The 19,166-nt window shown below is 63.7% G+C and overlaps 3 protein-coding genes across 4 annotated transcripts in view; all 3 read left to right on the forward strand.

Annotated features, from left to right (window-relative positions):
- HM13 (histocompatibility minor 13) overlaps positions 1-5,661 on the forward strand; it is a 13,184-nt gene extending 7,523 nt beyond the window's left edge. The window contains 5 exon segments of the mRNA XM_042048200.1: positions 197-280; positions 623-659; positions 1,648-1,750; positions 2,522-2,607; positions 5,376-5,661. Coding sequence (XP_041904134.1) covers positions 197-280; positions 623-659; positions 1,648-1,750; positions 2,522-2,607; positions 5,376-5,457 — 392 coding nt within the window. The 3' untranslated portion in view covers positions 5,458-5,661.
- A 5,143-nt stretch (positions 5,662-10,804) lies between these two features.
- Positions 10,805-11,706, forward strand: ID1 (inhibitor of DNA binding 1, HLH protein). Its single transcript, XM_042048333.1, has 2 exons — positions 10,805-11,176; positions 11,380-11,706. Exons 1-2 carry the CDS (start codon positions 10,856-10,858, stop codon positions 11,419-11,421), a joined length of 363 nt encoding a protein of 120 aa, XP_041904267.1. The 5' UTR covers positions 10,805-10,855; the 3' UTR covers positions 11,422-11,706.
- Positions 11,707-13,648: 1,942 nt separating this feature from the next.
- LOC121674091 (bactericidal permeability-increasing protein-like) lies at positions 13,649-18,869 on the forward strand. 2 transcript variants are annotated; one of them, XM_042048118.1, is made up of 16 exons: positions 13,649-13,815; positions 14,863-15,006; positions 15,237-15,351; positions 15,437-15,565; positions 15,649-15,804; positions 15,936-15,999; positions 16,108-16,168; positions 16,412-16,503; positions 16,589-16,822; positions 16,928-16,987; positions 17,441-17,608; positions 17,793-17,860; positions 18,142-18,184; positions 18,373-18,436; positions 18,519-18,595; positions 18,673-18,869. In XM_042048118.1, exons 1-16 carry the CDS (start codon positions 13,764-13,766, stop codon positions 18,712-18,714), a joined length of 1,569 nt encoding a protein of 522 aa, XP_041904052.1. In that variant the 5' UTR covers positions 13,649-13,763; the 3' UTR covers positions 18,715-18,869. The 2 variants fall into 2 exon arrangements, with proteins under 2 accessions (XP_041904052.1, XP_041904053.1); XM_042048119.1 differs by lacking the exon at positions 13,649-13,815 and having other exon boundaries at positions 14,798-15,006.
- Positions 18,870-19,166: the final 297 nt, after the last annotated feature.

Below are 19,166 nucleotides of genomic sequence, written 5' to 3' on the forward strand. Positions count from 1 at the left end.
TTGGGTCCTGGGACCCCTTGGTTTCTTGTCCTGGAATTGTCAGAGAAAGAACAAGGGGAGCTACAGGGAAGGAGGGGGCTGAGGGCAGGAACAGGTCCCTTGCCCTGCTCTTGTCCCTGTTTGCCAGGCCCAGCGGGGCTGGGGTCTACTCGGTGGGGACACTCCCCCTCACTGTGCTTCGCTCTGCCCCTCGCAGTGGTTTTCCCTCAGGACCTGCTGGAGAAGGGGCTGGATGCTGACAACTTCGCCATGCTGGGACTGGGAGACATCGTCATTCCGGGTGAGGACAGAAGAGCGGGGACGGGACTGGGATCTCCTTCGAGGGGGCTGCGGGGAGCTGAGCAGGTGCCTCGCTCTGCCCTTGGCCAGGCGCAGCCCCGCGCGGGTCTCCAGTGGGTTGGGAGTCTCCCCGCAGGTCCGGGTGCTGTCCCGGTGCCGCGTGCCACGAGAGGGCACTGTCACCCCGGGCACGGCACCGGCCCCGGAGCGCCGCGGCTCCTGCCCTGCCTTCCTCAGCCTGCCCTGCCGCTCCAGGCCCTCGCTGTCCCTTCCCTGCTCCTCTGGCCCCTTGCTGTTCCTTCTCTGCCGCTTCCAGCCCCTCATTGTTTCCTTCTCCCTACAGGGATCTTCATTGCCTTGCTGCTGCGGTTTGATATCAGGTGAGCAGGCGGCAGGGAAGGGTCTCTGGCAGGTTGGATCTTGCAGCATATTTGAGCTGCTTTTGTAGGGGAAAGAAGAGATGGGGGAGCCAGGAGCGCAGTCATGTGCTCCCTTCTGGAGCTGGGCATAGGGACTTGGGAGCAGGGCAGGGGAAAGGAAAAGCTCTTGGAAGAGGGGGCTGACTCTGGGTATGCCCTGAGCACTGGGGATGAGTGGTTTGAGTTCAGGCATAGGTAGGGCAGGCAGCATAGGAATGGGAATCAGGGCAGCAGCATGTAACAGCCCCAGAGAGCCTCACCAGCTCCCTGAAACCAAGGAGTGGAGGGCAGTGAGAGAAAGCAGTGACAGCGTGGGAAAGAGCTGGGAGTGCTGGCACCTGGGAAGTGCTCGCGTGGATGCAAATCAGTGCCTGGCAGTGCTGGCTGCCTCCAGGTTACCACTGACGTTGGAGGAAGCAGCTCCAGGGAAGCTGCGCCTACAGCCAGGCTGCAGCAGTTGCCCCACACCGAAAGGCTCCGGGAAGCAGGGTGCTCTGTGACTGCAGTGGTGTGGCCCCGCTCCCACTGCTCTTGCAAAGACCCTCTGGTCTGTGCCAGCTCTTCCAGGTGTTGCCACCCACATCCTGCCTGCACCTGCTGGGAATCCCAGTTCTCACAGCCTGCCCTGTGATAAAACAGCAACTGCTGAGAGCCAGGGACAGGCCAGTCTCCACCAAGACAACAGGGCCTTCTCCCTGGGTTCCAGCCCCAGCCCTTCCCAGTTGCCATCCAGCAGCAGGATCACTTGCGTCCTTCCCTTCTCCGGCCCCTCACCTGGGTATTACTGCCTCCAGTCCCACACTGCTCGCACAACACGGGGGCTGCACAGGCAGAACATTGCTCCCCACACTCCAGCATGGTGGGAGATGGCTGAGAGTACCAGGCCAATTCCATTTCGGCCACTGGCATTCCAGACCTGAGGTCACTGAGCTCTTCCCTTTCCCTACAGCCTGAAGAAGAACACGCACACGTATTTCTACACCAGCTTTGTGGCCTACATCTTTGGGCTGGGCCTCACCATATTCATCATGCACATCTTCAAGCACGCCCAGGTGAGCTCCACCCTGCTGCCTCCTGTGGATGCACATCCAAGTGGGTCAGGCCGGCTTGGCCATGAAGTTCTGCATCCTGCCAGGAAAAAGATTTATTCCTCTTCTCTTGGCTTTTATTTTCCAGTGCCTGCCTGTACCTTTCCCTGTCCAAAGCTCCTGTGCCCAGCTGGAGCAGAGGCCTGTTTGGGGCAAGGCTCCCTGTTGCCAACAGCCCCTCAGCCAGGGGCCCTGTGTTTTTTGGCTCTTTGCAGCCAAGCTGCCCTGAGCACCCACTGGCTGTGCTGCAGGGGGCCTTGGGAGCCCATACACTGTGGTCTGCACAGGGGCTTCAGTGTGTTCATGGCCCACTGGAACCTCACAGTGAGGACTTTCACTGAATCCCAGAAAGGTTTGGGAAGGGACCTTGGAGACCATCTTGTTCCAGCTCCCCAGCCACAGGCAGAGACACCTTCCACTAGACCAGGCTGCTCCAAGCCCTGTCCAACCTGGCCTTGAACACTTCCCAGGATTGAACATCCACAGCTTCTCTGGGCTGCCTGTGCCAGGATCTTACCCCGCTCACAGGGAAGAATTTCCTCCTAATACCAATCTGGCTTCATGCTGCTGCAGCTCTGACTTAGCTCTTGAAGCTGCTTTTTGGGGTGTTAACCATCTGTGCAGCCGTGTGACAGACACCATGGGTGCAGAGGAGACAAGGCCATGAGCTCACCTTGCACTCCTCCCAAGGGGTGATTTGTGGTTTGGTTTAACAGTTGTTTTTCTTCCCCACAGCCTGCGCTGCTGTACCTGGTCCCCGCCTGCATTGGATTCCCACTTCTCGTGGCCTTGGCAAAGGGAGAAGTAACTGAAATGTTCAGGTGAGCCTCAGCTGGGGATGGAGCTGTTTTGCCGGCGGCGCTGGAGCACATGAAGCGTGCAGATGTTCCCACGCCTGGGCACAGCTGGAGGGACGGGTTCATCTGGGCATGCTCTGGGTGTGCGCCGGCACGTGCGTGGGTGGAGGGAGCGGGTCTGTGTTTGTACACGCCGGGCCTGGCTCCAGCCGCCTCCTGGGAGCTGTGGTGTGGTACCAGCAGGCAGCACCTGGTATTGCTTTACACCCCAGTGACAGGCTCTTCCCATGCGCTGGCAGGCAGGGGAGGGTGGGACTGCACACCTGGTGTGGAGATACTTGGTCATTGTGTCCCAGGGCCTGTGGGTGGGGAAAAAGTGGAGCCAGAGCTGGCTGTGAGAGCAGCCAAGGCTGGTTTGAGCACATCCCAACCTCCCTGCTTGGGCAAAGTCTCCTGGTTTGCAGCAGTCTCCCTGCCCCACAGACTGTGGATACAGAGGAAGGGGGACCGGGCTGTTGTGCTCCAGCTGTTCTCTCAGCCTGTCCATGCTGTGGGCAGCTCTGGCTTCCTGCCTAGGAGCTGTTTCTCTGTCATGCTCGAGACTTGGTGGTGGCTCAGTACAGTAATGATGGTTGATGCAGAGGAGGGGAGGGAACATCCTAAAGCAGAGCTGTGCACCATCCAGCCTCCCCAGTGCCCTTTCCCCAGGGAGCCTCCCTGAGCTCCCAGCCTGCTCAGAGGGCTCAACGGGAAGCCAGCTGTCCTCCCTGCTCCCTCCCCTCCCCTCCCCTGGGAGATGCAGGTATGCGTGTTCCCAGCGGCTCTCAGCTGGGCCATCCCCAGCCCTGCCGCACCTGCCCCTCCTTTGATGTTTGCTTCTGACGATCACTGCTGCAGGCGCTGAGTGTCCTGGGATCGTCCTTCCTGTGCACCTGGGATCGTGCAGCCGCTCTCCCCAGTGCTGTGACTCACCAGCTGACAGCAGCAGCACCTCCTGCCAGGAAACTGGGGAGAGATGAGCTGTGAGGCTGGGCCCACTGGGCAGCAAGGAGCACAGGGAGCCTGATAGCCAGGGGCTAGTGCACCTCATCCCCCCACCCCCCAGAGCAGTAGCACAAGCTGTTCCAGCAGCAAAATGTTGCCAGGGCAAGGGCAGGATGCTGGAGAGTTGCAAACTTGACAACCCGTGGGGCCAGACCTCCCTTGAAGTGGCTCCAGTTGCAGGCAGAGGAAGTGGGATTCAGAGGGACCGATGCCTGGAGGACAGTGGCTCCCACCACAGGAATCCCACCAGGTGTAGCTCTGCTGTGCTGCTTCACTGCACCCTGATCCTCCCTGGAGCTGGCAGTTCCTGTGGTCTCTGCCTGCACGTGGTGTCTCACAGCAGTGAGGGTCTGCAGGCAGGGTGGGAGTGAGCAGATCCATGCTGCCAGCCCAGGGAAGGGGTGCTGGTGGAGCAGAGGTGGGTGACACTGGGATCAGCTTCATGGCTCTCAGCCTTTCCAAACCTCCCTAGGCTAGGTGGGAAGCTCTGCTCTGCCTCCCTCAGCAGTGGGAACCCATCCTGCCCCTCACACCTGCTGTGGGCACGCTGTCCTTGAGTGGCAGGACAGGGTCTGCTGCATCTCCCTGTGACCTGCCCAGCCCCTGGGCTGCTCCACTGCCACCTCCCCACTGCTCAGGCTTGCTCTCCTTTGGTTCTGGCTGCCTGGCTCTGCTCATGCCAGTGGGAGCTGCCTCATCCCTGAGTTTCAGTGCTCACTTTTCCATGCTGCAGCCCTGTCCTGGAGTCTGCAGGCAAGGAGAGGTCAGCGGGTGCCAGCAGGTGAAGGGGGGTGCCAGGCTTCCTGCACAGGGTGGTGCATTCTCAGTGCTCTCACTCCAAAACTCTTCTGCTTTTTCTCTCTCCCCCCTCTCCTTTCTGTCCTTGTCTTTCCCTTCCTGCTTCCTCTCTCTCCTGCAGCTATGAATCCTCTGCTGAAATCTTGCCACACACACCAAGACTTACCCACTTCCCCACGGTGTCTGGCTCGCCGGCCAGCCTGGCTGATTCCATGCAGCAGAAACTGTCCTGTCCCCGCCGACGCCGGCAGCAGAGCCCTAGTGCCATGTAGCCACTGCCGCTGGGGCCTCTTGTCTGTCGCTCTGGCCAGGTAGGGGCAGGTCCTGGCTCTCCCTGGTCCAAGCTCTCCGTATTTCCAGCTCTCCTTGCTCCATGGGCAGAGGCTGGAGCTGTTGCTGCACTGCTGTGGGCCAGCTTCTCTCCCGTTCTGAGAGAGGAGACTGGGAAGGGCAAGAGGATTTGACATCCCAGCTCTTGTCCTTTCTGCTTGGAGCAACATTGCTGTTTCCTTAGCTAGAGCCCTGGGGCTGCTGGTGGAGGGGGTTTGCAGCCAGAGGAGTGCGACCCCAGGAGGGAACACTGCTGTTGGTCTTGCTGCAGTTCCCCTGTTAACCGGCCCCACTGGCACCAGTGCTCAGCCAGGGAAAGCATGTGCTATCCAGGATATCCAGTAGTGCTCTTGGGAACAAGGACAGACCCTCGGGCACAGTCTGGCCCCTGGCTGGGTCCACCCTATCCTTGGAGATGTCTGAGGGGGATGCATCCCTCATCTCCCTGCCTGGGCTCTGCCCCATGGGGTTTCCTGTGCTGGGGGCTGATGGCTGGAGCCCACCTTGTCCTCAGCAGCAGCAGGGCAGACCCCAAGGCCACAGGCTGGGCTGTCCCCACGTGGCAGAGGGCTCTGTCCCCAGGAAGGAGCTGGCCCCACTCATGTCCCTCTTGTCCCCAGCTACGAGGAGAGCTCAACCCCCAAGGAGGTGCCAGGGGCTTCCAAAGAAGAGCCAACAGAAGCCTCCAAGAAGGAGAAGTGACCTTGCCCGTGGGCCATACCCAGTGCTGCTGGGGTGGGGCCCTTCAAGACCCTCTGCAAGTGACAGACGATGAAACAATTGTGCAAGAGCATCGTGTTGTGTGTGTCGGAGCAGCCACCCAGGTGGGGTATCGATGTATGCCGGTTTTTAAATTTTGTATTGTGCATTTGCTTTCTCTCATATTAAACCATGTTGAAGGAAGGAGTGCTGGTGTGGCCGTGCCCCTGCTCAGCTGCCCAGCCGGCACCGGGATTGGCGTCCAGCTCACCCACCTTCTCCCAGTGGGGCCAGTGGCCATTGTCTGGCTGTTTCCAAGTGACCAAGTGACCGTCCCCTTCCCCCTCCCACTCCTCTGGCACTGGGCCTTCCCCCAGCCTGGCCCCTGCTTTGCGATACCCAGATTTAGGGCTGCAGTCACTGACCTCTGTGTGGGTTTGAGCTGGGATTTGGCCCCAGAGCAGCGTGGCTGAGCAGGGATCAGGATGCAGGAGCCCCACAGGGTGGGGACGTGCTCTGCCTCAGCTGCTGGGGTGCTCATCGAGCTGAGGCTAACCCTCCATGGCCTGGGGGAGAGGGAATGGGAGGGGTAGGGGTGGGTGACTCCAAACCCAGCCCTGGAGCAGGGTGAGGACAGCATGGATTGTTCCTCTTCCTTGCAGGGAGCCAGGCACCATGCTGCACCCCTTGGGGCTGGGATGGGCAGAGGATGCTGGTGCAGGCATGGGGGCTGGAGGGGCTGCAGGCAGGGGCAGCTCCAGCATCCACCTCGGCTTCCACTGGGACCAGCTGCTCTGTGTCCTGCAGCACTGGCAGTGTCCTCCCTACCCCTCCTGGGGGCCCACATGTGGAGGATCCTGCATCCCTCTGGCCATGCCCACTGCCAGAATAAATAGAAAGTGTTTGCTGGCTTGGCAGCTCCTCCACAAAAGCCGTATTGAACCATTATTCCCTGCGCCGGCTGCGAGCACTAAAAGTGGCGCCTCGCGTTCTGCCATCTAATGACCCTTCGCAGGCTCCTACAGATGTTTTCTATGACTTACAGCTCCTTTTCCAACAGCCCTGTCCGCAAAAACAAGAGGGGCCACTTTAATTCCAATTAAATACCTCCAGCTAAGCAAACAGTGTGCAACAGGGTCTGGGTACAGCACGGCCGCCAGGCCCAGCCCACCGAGTCGCTGAGTCTAGACTCCAGATGTGATTTCACCAGCCTCCAGTGTTCCGTGGAAAAGGACTCTGGCTCTGCTGTGGGGTGCAGGACCCTACCCTGAGTCAGGACCCCACTCCCCACCCTGGTGTGTCCCTTGGTGTGGGGCTGGCACCACATCTTGGGAGGCTCTGCATCCTCCCTGGCTTCGGGTGGTGGGAGCTGCATCCCTACGCAGCCTCCAGAGGCCCCAAAAGTGCAGGAGCAGGCTGGGGGGTGCACAGGGTACCCCCCGTGCCAGCATCACCCTCCTGTCTCCCTGCTGCCCCGCAGAGCTCAGCGCAGCTCGTGCCTGCTGTAGGTGTGGTGGAAGCGTGGTGGGGAGCTTTCCCAGGGCTGCAGGGAGCGGAAGGCCTGGGAAGGGGAGAGCAGGGTCACCCCTCACCCTGCCTGGCTGATAAGCCAGGGCTGGCCAGGAGGAAGGAAGTGTGTTGGGCCCTGCAAGGAGCCGCCAGTGGAGCCAGCACTTCAGCGCTCCCCGGTTTGCTCGCCTGCTGCACCTGGGCCTGTGGCACCTCCGGTCCCGCCAGGGCTGAGGCCACACGGCTCCACTGTGTCTGGACCGCTGCTGGGCCACCTTCCCCTCTCCACAGGGTCCCTCCGGCTCCGTGGGGGCTGCGGAAACATGGATGTGCCGACTCCGGCAGGAAACCTCCGTCCACTTAACTGCGCCCAGCTAGGGCAGGGGCCAGAGCTGCCTGTTCTGCTGCCAGCAAATGTGGGGTTTGGGATGATCCTCACTCACCCATGGCACCTCAGGGCAGTGGTGTAGAGGCCCGTTGGCCAGGGGAGCTCCTGGGCATACGCCCCTTGTGCCAAACTCAGCAGGAATTGTAGTGGGGTGGGATGAGCTGAACTGGGGGTGCCCAGGGTACAAACGCCAGGCAAGGGGAGGGTGGTTTCATGTTTGGGGAGTGCTGGTGCCTGGAGTGAGGTGGGACACACCACACACCAGGGCTGCTTGTCTCTAGAGCCCTGTGGAGCCTCCTCACTGCAGCAGGGGTGCAGCTAGGTGATGATGGGTGATGGGTGCTGCAGTTGCACTTCATGCTCCACCACGCAGGGCAGGGCATGCTTTGCTGTGACGGTGGGTGCTGGTGCTGAGAGCCGGGGTCCCGTGTGATGATGGGTACTGGCAGTGGCGCCCGGCCGGCGGCTGCGAGCAGGGAAAGGAAGCAGCCCAAGGCAGCCCCAGCCCCGGCCGGCCGGCGAGGAGGGGCAGGAAGCTGGAATAAATCCCAGGAAGGGCTGCCTGGCTCCAGCTGGTCTGGGCTGCAGCGGATGGAGCTGGGAACGGGAAGGGAGAAGGCGGGAGGGGAATGCGCAGGGGCTTTCTCAGGCCTCGGCCCCGCTCCAGCTGTGCCGGCGGCCCCGGCACATCTGCAACCCTGGCTCAGCACTGTCATGCGGACATGGGGGGGTGGAGGCTCTGTGCAGCCTCAGGGCTGACCTGCGGATGGCACCGGGAGAGGGGATCTGGATGGAGCCCAACCCCAGCTAGGGCAGGAGCAGCCCAAGTTTGGGGGTCCTGATCACTGGTGGGGGCCCAGCCTGACCTGCGGCGTCTTGTGCCGCCTTCCAGCCCTGCATGCCGGAGTGCGGGGCTGGGTGCTGCCGGTTCTGGAGTGCCGGCCGTACCCCGTCCCCCCATCACAGCAGCACAGGCAGCCCCGCGGCCCCTCGGCGGCCTGGCGCGGCCGTGCCCTGTGTGGTCCCGGCGGGGCGGGGGCGGCCGGGGGCTTTGATGTGCTCGGCTGCCGGGCAACCCCTGCTCAACGCAAAGCAGCCGCCCCCCGGCTGCCCCCCCGGCCGGGCTGAGCCCCGCCAGCACCATATGGCCGAGGCTGCTGTTACCGCGCCGCGCGCCCCGTTCCCAGAATTGAGATGGAAATGAAGCTCTGTGTTCTGCCGGACAACACTGCTGCGCCGGCCGGCACGCCGTGCCAGGCCAGGACCCCGAGGCCAGCTGTGGCCAAGGCAGTGTCCCGGTGCCACACTGGCAGCCCTGACCCCAGCACCCCATCCCCAGCACTCCAACGTGCAGAGGGATGGGGTGAGAGTGTCCTGCTCTCGGGGGCATCCCATGGGCTGGGGCAACCGGAGTGGCTGTGCCAGGGCGGCTGTGCCACGTGTGCCATGACACCCACCACGGCCACGCAATCCGTCCCCGTCCTCACGCCGCCCGGGGTGGCCGGTGGCAGGGGCGCGGGGTCCGGATCGTCCTGGCATTGTTGGCGGTGCAGCTGGCGGTGGCGGCGGCCGGCCGGCGGCCCTGAAAGACATTCCTGTGCACAATGTCCCCGGCCTCCCGCCGCGGCCCGGCCACTGCCGCCAGATGGGGGCTAATTAGCAGCTTTGAGAGCCGCGGTGGGAACCGGGCAGCACCGGGCCCTCCGCCGAGCCCTGAATGGAGGGGGCGACCCCAGCGCCGTGCCCACCCTGGGAACCACCACCGCACCGGGCTGGGGGACACAGGGAGGAGGGACAGAGGGAGGGACGGGGGGGACAGAGGGATCCAGTTCCCCCCGGCCAGGCTGGCAGGGTTGGAGTTCATCCATGCTCTCCAGGATTGCTGCCCCCCCTCAGAAGAGGAAGAAGAGGGGAGGCCTTTGGCTCCCTGCATGCTTGGGGACGTGCAGCAGGGTCTGGCCCCCCAGCCCAATCCCATAAAGGGCGGGGAGAGCTGCGCTGGCACTTGGGCACACGTGTTGGTGTGCAAGGCAGGATGTATGTGTGCATGAGAATGTACGTGTGTGTGTGTATACCTGTGTGTGCATCCATCCACGTGTGCCTCTGTTGTGTGCGCGTACTTGTGGCTGCATTTGTGCTCCACAGGTTTGTGTACGTGCGTGAATTCTCCTATGCACACGTTTGGGTGTGTCCCACACGCATCTGCGTGTGCAAGCACGTCCATGTCCCTGCCTTTGTGTGCACACTCGCACCCACCCTGCGTGTCTGTCGATACGCACACCGCGTGTCAGTGTACACGCACCCGGGAGTGTCTGAGGCTGCAGCTTTGCCTGCTCCCTCCCTTCCCTCACCATTTCGTGCTGCTCGGGGTATGCCGGGGTCTCTCTCGGGGGCCCTCCCGGGGCGCTGCCTGCCCTCCCCGCAGGTGCGGGGTAATTAGCAGTAACGCTAATTACAGCCCGGACCAGAAACCCTTCGGGGCAAGGATCGGCTGTCTCGCACGGCGGCGGGACCTCCGCCGGTTTCCCCCGCGGCAGGACCGTGCTCGCAGCCCACTCTCCGCGCCGCCCCACGCACCCAGCACTCGACCCCTCTGCCCGCCCCTCGAGTGGACCCGAACCTGGCGACCCCGGCCCCGGCAGCCGCCACCGAGCAGCTCTGCGGAGGTTTGAGCTCCGGGGAACGGGGAACACGGAACTTGGGGCGGGGGGCGCGGCGCACGGGCTGCTCCCTGTGGGGATGCCCGTGTGCCTGTGCCCCCGTGGTGCCCCGGTGCCCCCGTGAGGGTGCAGATGTCCCCCTGGGGGTCCCTGTGCCTCCTGTAAGGTCCCGGTGGCCCCCGTATCCACGTGAGGATGCCGGTGTCCCCGTGGGAGTGCCGGTGTCCCCGCGGGGGTCGCGCTGTCTCTGTGGGGGTCCCGGTGCCCCCCGTAGGGGCTGCAGGTGTGTGTCCCCCGCCCCGCCCCCGTCGCCATGGGCACCGCCCGCCCGGCGCCGCGCTGACAGCGCGCGGCGTTTTATGAATGGGTGACGTCACGGCCCTGGCGTCTCACGGTCTGAGCCGTGGCGGAGGCGGGAGGGGCGCGGGGAGTGCGGGGGGGCCCGAGCGCCCGGAGGGGCACCGGGGGCCTGAGGGGGCAAGGGGCGAGCGGGGCTGCGGGGAGCCCGACACCGGGAGCCCGAGGGGCGAGCACCCGCGTTAATGGCGGGGCAGGGTGGGTGCTCCGCACCCCTGTAGCCTGCGCCGCGCCGGTGTCCCCGCATCGCAGCCCAGGCCCGTCACGGCTCTCTCCTCGCCATTGCCCCTTTAAGACGCTGCCCTTCGCGGCGCATGAATGGAGCGGGCGGGGCCGTGCCCGCCCCTCCCGCGCTGCCGTTGGCCGGGGCTGCCCCGCGGCCCCGCCCGTCCGTGGCCGCCGCTCTATAAGTGGCGCGGCGGGGAGCGCGCTCCTTGTCCGCCCGCAGCGTGCCCGTCTTGTCCGTCGCGCTCGCAGCCCCCTCGCCATGAAGGTCGCCGCTGTCGCCTCTTCGCCGCTGCCCGCGGGCGCCGGCGGCCCTCTGAAGGCGGTGCGGCCAGGGGAGGCCGCCCGCTGCGGGCCGGGCCCTGGGGTGTCCCCGGGGGCGGCCGAGCAGGCAGCCGCCGCGTTGCTGTACGATATGAAGGGCTGCTACTCGCGGCTACGGGCACTGGTGCCGACGCTGCCGCGGCATCGGCGAGTCTCCAAGGTGGAGCTGCTGCAGCACGTTATCGACTACATCTGGGACCTGCAGCTGGAGCTGCAGTGCGGCTCCCCCCGCCCCGCTGCCGCTGGGGACTCCCCCGAGGTGAGTGCGGACCCCACGGCACCGGCTCAGACCCGCGCTCCTGACGGGCAGCACCGGCGTTCCCTGGAATCTCCTTCCCCCGATCTGCACCGCGCCCTCTCCTTCCCGGGGATGTCCCTTCCTCTTGCCCCCTTTCCGTCCCCGTCCTCTCCGGCACCCTCCTGGCAAGTCTTGACCGGCCGTTTCGTGTCCCTTTCCCGCAGGCTCCGTGCATTCCCGCTGCCGATCGGATCCTCTGCCGCTGAGACCTCTCTGGACCCTCCACGGACGTCATTCCCGGGATTCCGATCCCATCACGGACATCGTCCCCAGGACCCCGGCCCTGAGTACCGCGGCTCACCTGCATCCCTGGCTCCCCGGCGGGGCTGCCCTGGGGGTCCCCCGCAGCCTGGGCAGGGGGTGCTGTGGGCCGTATCCTTCCTTCTCAGATTGCTGAGAGCATTCCCCGTATTGTATATTACAATGATGCTGGAGAATATTGTTCTACAATAGCTGGAGTTTTGTTATTAAACAAGCCCTTTTCTTTCTGCCCCACGTGCCTTTTCTTCCTGCCCCTCACACCCCTTCCCCCGGGTTTTGGGCGTGTTTAGCCCCGGGGATATGTGTCCCGTCAAACGGGGGGGAGCTTGTGCAGACCACTGTGGGCTGGGTGGGTGTGCGGGGGGAAACAGGGTCTGGGACCCTGTGGTGGTGCTGGGGCGGGGGTCTCTCACAGTCTGGTCCTAATTCCCCCTGTGTCCCAGCATTGCCCCTGCAGAGCCTCTCCCAGTGGTTCCCTGGGGTCCATATCTCACTCCCTCCTTCACTCCGTGGGCTCACATGTGGGGGTGTTGAGGGGCAGACACAGGAGGAAAGATTGTTTGCACCCCGTGGTGTGTGGTGGGATAATGCAGCAGCACTGGGATGTATCTTCCCTTGATCAGCACCTTGATGGGCTGATGGCACAGAGGGGACAGTGCTATGAGCCGGGTGTGGGGCTCTGTGCCCAGATGGGAGCGTGGTTTCCCCATCTCCCTGGACAGTGGTGTGTTTGCAGCCTGGGATTGCCTTCACTCCCCTTCCCAGCTGGGCCACTTGCACCCAGCAGCCTTCCCGAGGCTCCCACAGTTGTTGCTGTGTCAGGACTGGGGAATTGCAGGGGTGATGCTGCAGGGATCGGTCCCTTTACAGGGGAGAGCAGATGCAAGTCCTGAGGTGCTTCTCTCTGTGGCCCCGCCCCTGTGGTTCCTGCTCTTCCTGGTGCAACCCCTGCCTGTGGGGACAGAGAACCTCTTGGGACAAGGAAATTGCATCAGAGGTTGTGCAACCCCGAGGGCTGGGGGTGCCCCGGGCAGCTGACCTGAGCTTCCCTGTGACTCACAAACACCCCAAGGACCACACAGCCTCCTGTTCCAGACCTGTTCAGACCTTCCTACGGGCCTGGCAGGGGAAAACTTGGGTGTCTGGAGGGGCTCTTGTTGCTCTAGTGGGACCCTTTAGACCCTGCAGCCAAGGGCTTTGGGGCTGGAAGGTGTTGACCAGCCCTGGGCACAGGTGTGTGCATGTGCGAGCCCCCGCACACCATTGTGTGCGTTTGCACGGTCACAGCTGCGAGTGTGTCCATGTGTGTCCGGGCCTGTCCGTGCCCACTCGTGCTTTCCCAGCCCAGCAGATCCCCTGGCAGGGCCTGTGTAGGGGACAGGTGACTTGGGGCATCAAGACACTGCCTCGCCTGTCCACCCTTGTCCTGCCTGTGACATAACAGCAGGGGCCACGTGGCGGGGCCGGGGGCTCTGGGTCTCTGTGGCTGAACTTTTCCCTCATTGATGGGTCTCCTCCATCACTCCCCAGGTCCTCTATCACCCCCATCCGTGTCCCCTCCATCGCCCGCCTCCCTCCCAGTCCCGTAGCGCGGCGCGGACGGGGCTGTGGGTCCCTCTCCCGGTGCCCGCTCGCACTGCACGGCCCGGGCCGGCCTCCTGGAGTAGCCCGGAAGGTCCCGCGACTGGGGGCTCTGCTGGGGCCGGCGCAGGAGGCGCTGGGGCTCTTCTCGTGCCGCGTTCCCAGGTGCCGTCCTTACCTGTTCATTGCCGCTTGATGTGGAAGCTCCAGCTGGAGCTGTGGGGAGAGGGGCTCCGTGTGTGACCATGTGTGTCCCCACGTCTCTGCCTGACCCCTGTCCAAGCCCTGTGTGCCCCGCGACCGAGCCCTCGCGATGCAGCCCTGGCCGTCACCGCCTCCTCAGAGGACGCGGGGTGGCCACGACCGGGTTCCTGGCACAGGAGAACTGGGGAAGGGGCTGACGGAGCCAGTCCAGGCTTGCAGCGGGGCTGGCAGGGCTGATCCGCCTGCACGTGTCGGGATGCCGGATGCGGCAGCACCAGGATGCACCGGAGAGCCCCAGGGAGCGCCCAGCCCGCGGGCACCTGCGCCCCAACCGGTCCCTCGGTGTTTTCATGGGACCTGATTCATCCCGGAAGGGATTAGGGACGGGGGAAATAGGTGACGTTGTGGTCTGACCAAGACCCGGGATGGACACTGGCGTCAGAGCTGGTCCCTGGTGTTCGCTGCCACGTACGGTCCCAGGGACACGGAGGAGCTGGAACCCATGGCAGGACCTGCGGCCCCCGCGGTGTGGGGCACCGCACCCGCCTGTCACGGTGAGTGCTGGTGCAGGGCGGAGGCACCCTGGGATAGCGGGGCTGGGGGTCAGGGTCAGTGCTGGCCTTTGGGTCACTGCTGGGGGCTCTGGCCACCACTGCAGTCATGGTTGGTGGCACTGGGGGTCCCAGGCCAGTGGGCAGCTGCTCTCAAGGGCTCCGTAAGTTACATTATGTGCGGCTGTGGTCCCTCTGGTGAGGTTGCCCGTGGGCTCTATTTGCCTCCGTGGTGCTGGGATGAGGCCCTGCCTATCCTAAAGGTACCTCTGGGTCTGCCAGGCTGGATCCAGGAGGGCAGCTGGACCCCTGTCCCATAGCCCATGGCACTGGAGGGGCTCACCCTGGCTGGGGGATAGTCCCACCGATGGCGGGTTTGGCAGTGCAAATCCCGACAGCTGGGATTTTTTGGAGGGGGTTGCACAATTCTGCTCTCACTCTGACTGTCCCAATATTTTCACCACTTCCCTGGGAGCTGCCGCCGGACCCCAGACACCCTGACCCCACTGAAATTTAGATAACCCTACACAGGGTTCCCAGAGCCCTTCCCAAAGTGGGAACAGCTGCTGTTCCCTGTCGCAAATGGGTTGAGCCGTGTTAGCCCTGGCAGAGTCCCTCTACCCCAGGACCAGCTCATTGTGTCCCCCACTGCTCCACTGCTCCCAGGCAGGGCACAGCTGAAGCTCTTTGTGACCTTGGCCTGGCCGGGTCTCTGTGTGTCCCCACATGCTGGTCCTGTGCCCCTGTGGGGAGCCCTGGCTGGTATCCCTGGCTCGCGTGCACCCCCACGGTGGGGGGCTGGCAGGGGGTGGCGTGGGACCCTGCATTCCCCCGCTCCCACGAGTGCGGAACAATGGGGGACCCGGCTTCCCCTTTGAGTCATGTGTTGGGCAAGGCTGGGCTTTCAGTGGCCGGAGCACTGTGGTGTCCCCATGTGTGCTGATGTCACCCGGGGCTCCCTGTCCCCAATATAAGTCCTGGCTGTGCTGGTGCACAGGGAGGGGGACTCTACACCAGCTGCGCGTCCCCCAGACATGTCCTCTGCTCCAGCCTCCAGGTACCAGGACCAGCCTCGAGGTACTGTGTGGCTCTGCCTCCTGCTCCTGCTGCCCGCCTGTGTCTCTGCCGCCATCACCAGCCCCAGCACCAATCCTGGCATCAAGGCCTGGCTGACCCAGAGGACACTGGAGTTCGGTGAATCTATGCTCCTGACTAGGCAGGGGTGGGGGGGACCAGTGGGGAATGATGCCCAGACTGCTAAGGATGGGGAGTGGAGGGGACCAGTGGGCACCCCCAGGAATGATGCCAAGTCTGCCAGGAATGGGGGATGGAAGGACCATCCTGGACCTGGCTGCTCATCCCCTAACGCCCCAGGTACCCTATTCCCTTCCTTGGTGTCACCTCAAATTCCTACTTTGCCCCAGGCCGGCGCTTTGGGCTGGAGCTGCTCCAGTCAGTGCTGCAGAAGGAGCACGAACTGAACCTGACGGGTTCCTACAACACCCCGCTCCTGGGGACTCTCACCTATGCTGTGCCACGGTAAGAGCCACCTGTGGGGTCCCTGTCCCTGTCCCCATCCCTGTCCCAGCCACAGCCGCGAGTACAACTTGCCTGTGTTGTGCAGGATTCACATCCATGAACTGCAGATGAATGAATCCTCACTGGACTTTGCCGAGGATGTGGGGGTGAGGCTGACGGTGCAGCGCGCCCGGATCCAGCTCAGCGCCGACTGGGCAGCCCAGATGGGCGCTGTGTGAGTCCTCATGGGGACAGGGACAGGGACTCAGGGCGGCTCAATGTCACCGCTGTCCCTGTGCTCATCCACTCTGTCCCCAGCCAGGACAGCGGCTCTGTGGAGCTCCGCATGCAGGACCTGGCCATGGCAGCGGTGTTGGGCGTGAGTGAGGATGGCAGCGGCCACCCCACGGTTTGGACCAGTGGCTGTTACACCCAGGGCACCGACCTGCACATGGAGTTTCACCGCGGATACAGGTGATGCCAAGCCCCCTGCTTGGTCCTGTCCCTGGCATGCAAGGATTACTGGTGCCCCAGCCAGAGTGGTGGGCTGGGGGAGGCTGGGTGGGTGCTGTGAGGTGATCTGAACACCCCACTCTGCCCCACAGCTGGCTCTACAACCTGCTGGCACCACTGCTCCAAAGAACCCTGCGGCAGCAGCTCAACAAGCAGGTGGGTGCTTGGCCCCTGTGCCCTGGGGTGTCCCTGTCCCCCCCCACAGCCCAGTGAGGCTTGGAGACCCTCATCCCTTGACTTGCTGACACCCTGCTCTGCTTCCAGCTCTGCCTTGTGCTCCACAGAGGCGTTGACAGGCTGGATGCTGTCCTGAAGCACATGAAAGGTGGGTGAGGGGGCCCCAGGACTGGGGAAGGGCAGGGTGGTCCTGGGGGGCTGTGGACAGGACTGGTGCCCAGCAGGGTCTGCAAGACCCCACTGTGGGGCCAGATCCTGACAGAGCCCGGCTGTGGGAGGGGCTGGAGAAGCAAGGACAGGACAGTGATGCTGCAGGGAAGCTCCACCCCATCGGGCAGCCTGCCTCTGCCTGGTGGTCTGACTCCTCCTGACCACCCCTGTGTCCCTGCAGTGTCCACCCAGCTGGACACCTTTGCCGCCATCGACCACTCCCTGCTGGGACCGCCCACCATCACAGAGGAGTATGGGGACATTGCCCTCAAGGTAATGTCATCTTGGGCACCCCTGGGCCAGATTTGGGAACAGGGGAGCCTGGCTGATCCTCATGTCCATCCATGCATCTGTGCAGGGAGAGATCTTCAGGGTGGGCACGTACCAGCAGAGACCCCCAGCACTGCCTGTAGCGCTGCCTGTGGCGTTACCCGTGGCACTGCCCGTGGCTTTGCCCACTCCCCTGCCCAAGACACTGCCCATGGCAGACGAGCCCATGCTGCTGTTGGCCGTCACCGAGTTCGTCGCCAACTCGGCCGCCTTCACGTACTTCACAGCCGGGGCCCTGCGCAGGAACATCTCCAGTGACAGGGTAGGGATGCTGGAGGGCAGAGCTGTCCCCACTGGGGTCCCACTGGGGTGTCCCCGTGCTCACCCCTGCTCAGCCCCAGCACCCTGATCCCTCCCTCCCCTCCAGGTCCCGCGGCAGTTCCCGCTCCAGCTGAAGACCAAGAACATGGAGGTCTTCTCCCCCCAGGTGAGTGGGATGGGACACAGGGAGAAGGGGACAGAGAAAGGACACGGAGTAGGACAGGATGCAGGTGGGATGGGACACAAGATGGGATTGCAGGAGGAACAGAAGATGTAATGGGATGCTGGAGGGTGGGATGCAGATATAAAATGATGCAGGAGGGATGGGATGGGGGATGGGGCACAGGAGGGATGGAATGCAGGAGAGAAAGGTCGCAGGTGGGATGGGACATGGGATAACACTGAGGTCAAATGGGATGCATGAGGGACAGGACAGGGAATGGGGTGCAGTGGAAATGGGATGTGTTGAGGGCAGTATGGGATGCAGACAGAATAGGATACAGGCAGGACAAGGACACGGGCAGGGCAGTGATGGGCACATGGGACCTGGGCAATGGTGGGGATCAGATGGTGGCAGTGCCAGCATGGCTCTGTGCCATCCCTGCCCTGTCCCTCCCAGCTGCAGGAGCGCTATCCAGACCAGCCCATGGAGCTGCACCTCTGGGCCCGCCGGCAGCCCCTGCTCTCCTTCCGTCCTGATGCCCTGCACGGGACCCTCTTCAGCTCTGCCGAGGCCTTCGTGGTGCTGCCCAATGCCACCCGTGTCCCTGCCTTTCTGCTGAACATCGTGAGTGGCTGCTGCTGCCACGGCTCAGGGAGCCAGGGGACCCCAAAGGGCTTGACCGGGGCTGGTGTGCCTGTCCTCCTGGCTGGGGCCATGCTGGGTGATACTGGGGGATACTGGGACCAGCTGGGTTGATGTGGGGTTGCAGGCACTGCCCTGGTCTCTCCAACATCTCTTCTTGCTGCAGGATGCCAACGTGACAGGGAAGCCGACAATCAGCAGGAACAGGCTCACGGGCACTGTGAAACTGACAGGGTTAGTGCCCGACCCTGAGCTGGGTCTGAGCTCCCCTGGGACATACCTGCAGAGCTCCCCATTCCCCACCTCTGTCCATTTGCCTCTCTGAGTCCTGTATTGCTTGCTCAGACCCCATTCTGCCCCCGGTTCGTATTGTGTCAGCTGCCCTAGCAGTAGGTCCTCACCTGGACCGGCTCTGCTGGGGTCCTGGTCCCACCATGGAGCTCCTCCTGTCCCTACCCTGGGACGGGACAATTCCCATCCCTGTGCCTGCCTCTGACCCTGATCTTGTCCTCCAGGCTCCATGTGACACAGGTGGCATCAAACGTGGGCCCAGTGGAGGTGAGTGGCTGTGCCAGGGAAGCCAAGGGGAGCCTTGGATTCCACATCACCTTGGGAGCAGGGGCTGGGGGGAATCTGGGATGGTGTGGAGCCCATGCATGGCACGTCTGGCAGGGAGCTGAGCCCTGCCTGCACCATGGACCCCTCTGCCTGCTCTGTGCTGGGCTCAGACCCTACCTGTCCCACAGGTGAAACGTCTGGAGACCCTGCTGAAGTTTGGGCTGTGGCTTTTTGGGGTGCCCAAGGCAAACAGTAAGTGCTGTCCCCATCCTGTCCTCATCCCTTCACAGCTGCACCAGGGCCACCCCCTGCTATGACTTTTGTCTCCCCACAGAGTGGCTCAAGGCTGGCATTCCCCTGCCCCTCCCACATGGCCTCAGCCTGCTCAGACCTCAGCTCTCGCTGCAGCAGGTGTGTGCCACCACTGTCCCCTTACCCCAGGGTCCCCATGTGCCCCATATCCCCCCTCTCACTCTGACTCCCTACAGGGCTTCGTGCTCATCACCACGGATCTGCAGTACGAGCCATGAGACCACCGGCCTCGTGGGAACCCAGCAGCCCCCCGCCAGCCGTGTCCCTGTCACCATCCCAATGCCATCGTGTCCCCGCGGCCGGCAGAGCCGCCCACTCCTGGGACCCGCAGACCCCCCACCCTCGGCAGGGATTAAAGCGGGAGCGTAGCTCAGCCCGGTCTGTTGTGAGGTGTCTTGGGGAGCCCCCTCAGCCGCGTCTCCCAGGAAGGGTCCCATTCTCTTCTCCTCGACGAGGCATCGCTATGTCCCCGGCTGCGAGGGGCTCTGGCTGTGCCGTGGGGTCCGTCCCGTGGGGGGGGGGGGGCTGAGGGCGGCTGGGGACGGGGCTAGTGGCCCTCGGGGACTGGGGTTCCCCCGAGTCCTCGCGGCTCTGTTGGTCATGAGGGTCCCTCTGCTCCCGCTCCCCGCAGCTCCGCGGCCGCTTCTCGCGCTGCCCACGGGATGGTGCT

The sequence above is a fragment of the Corvus kubaryi genome, unplaced genomic scaffold (assembly GCF_017639235.1).
Source record: "Corvus kubaryi isolate FWS band 111438036 unplaced genomic scaffold, C.kubaryi_AGA036_p1.0 134, whole genome shotgun sequence".
Classification (NCBI taxonomy): domain Eukaryota; kingdom Metazoa; phylum Chordata; class Aves; order Passeriformes; family Corvidae; genus Corvus; species Corvus kubaryi.

Excerpts from the sequence above, each read along its gene's own strand:
- LOC121674091 (XM_042048118.1), top strand. The coding sequence starts at position 13,764 with ATGGCAGGACCTGCGGCCCCCGCGGTGTGGGGCACCGCACCCGCCTGT. Across the intron at positions 15,805-15,935 it reads GAGTTTCACCGCGGATACAG|CTGGCTCTACAACCTGCTGG; the intron begins GTGATGCCAAGC and ends TCTGCCCCACAG. Across the intron at positions 18,596-18,672 it reads CTCAGCTCTCGCTGCAGCAG|GGCTTCGTGCTCATCACCAC; the intron begins GTGTGTGCCACC and ends GACTCCCTACAG.
- ID1 (XM_042048333.1), top strand. The coding sequence starts at position 10,856 with ATGAAGGTCGCCGCTGTCGCCTCTTCGCCGCTGCCCGCGGGCGCCGGC. Across the intron at positions 11,177-11,379 it reads CCGCTGGGGACTCCCCCGAG|GCTCCGTGCATTCCCGCTGC; the intron begins GTGAGTGCGGAC and ends CCTTTCCCGCAG.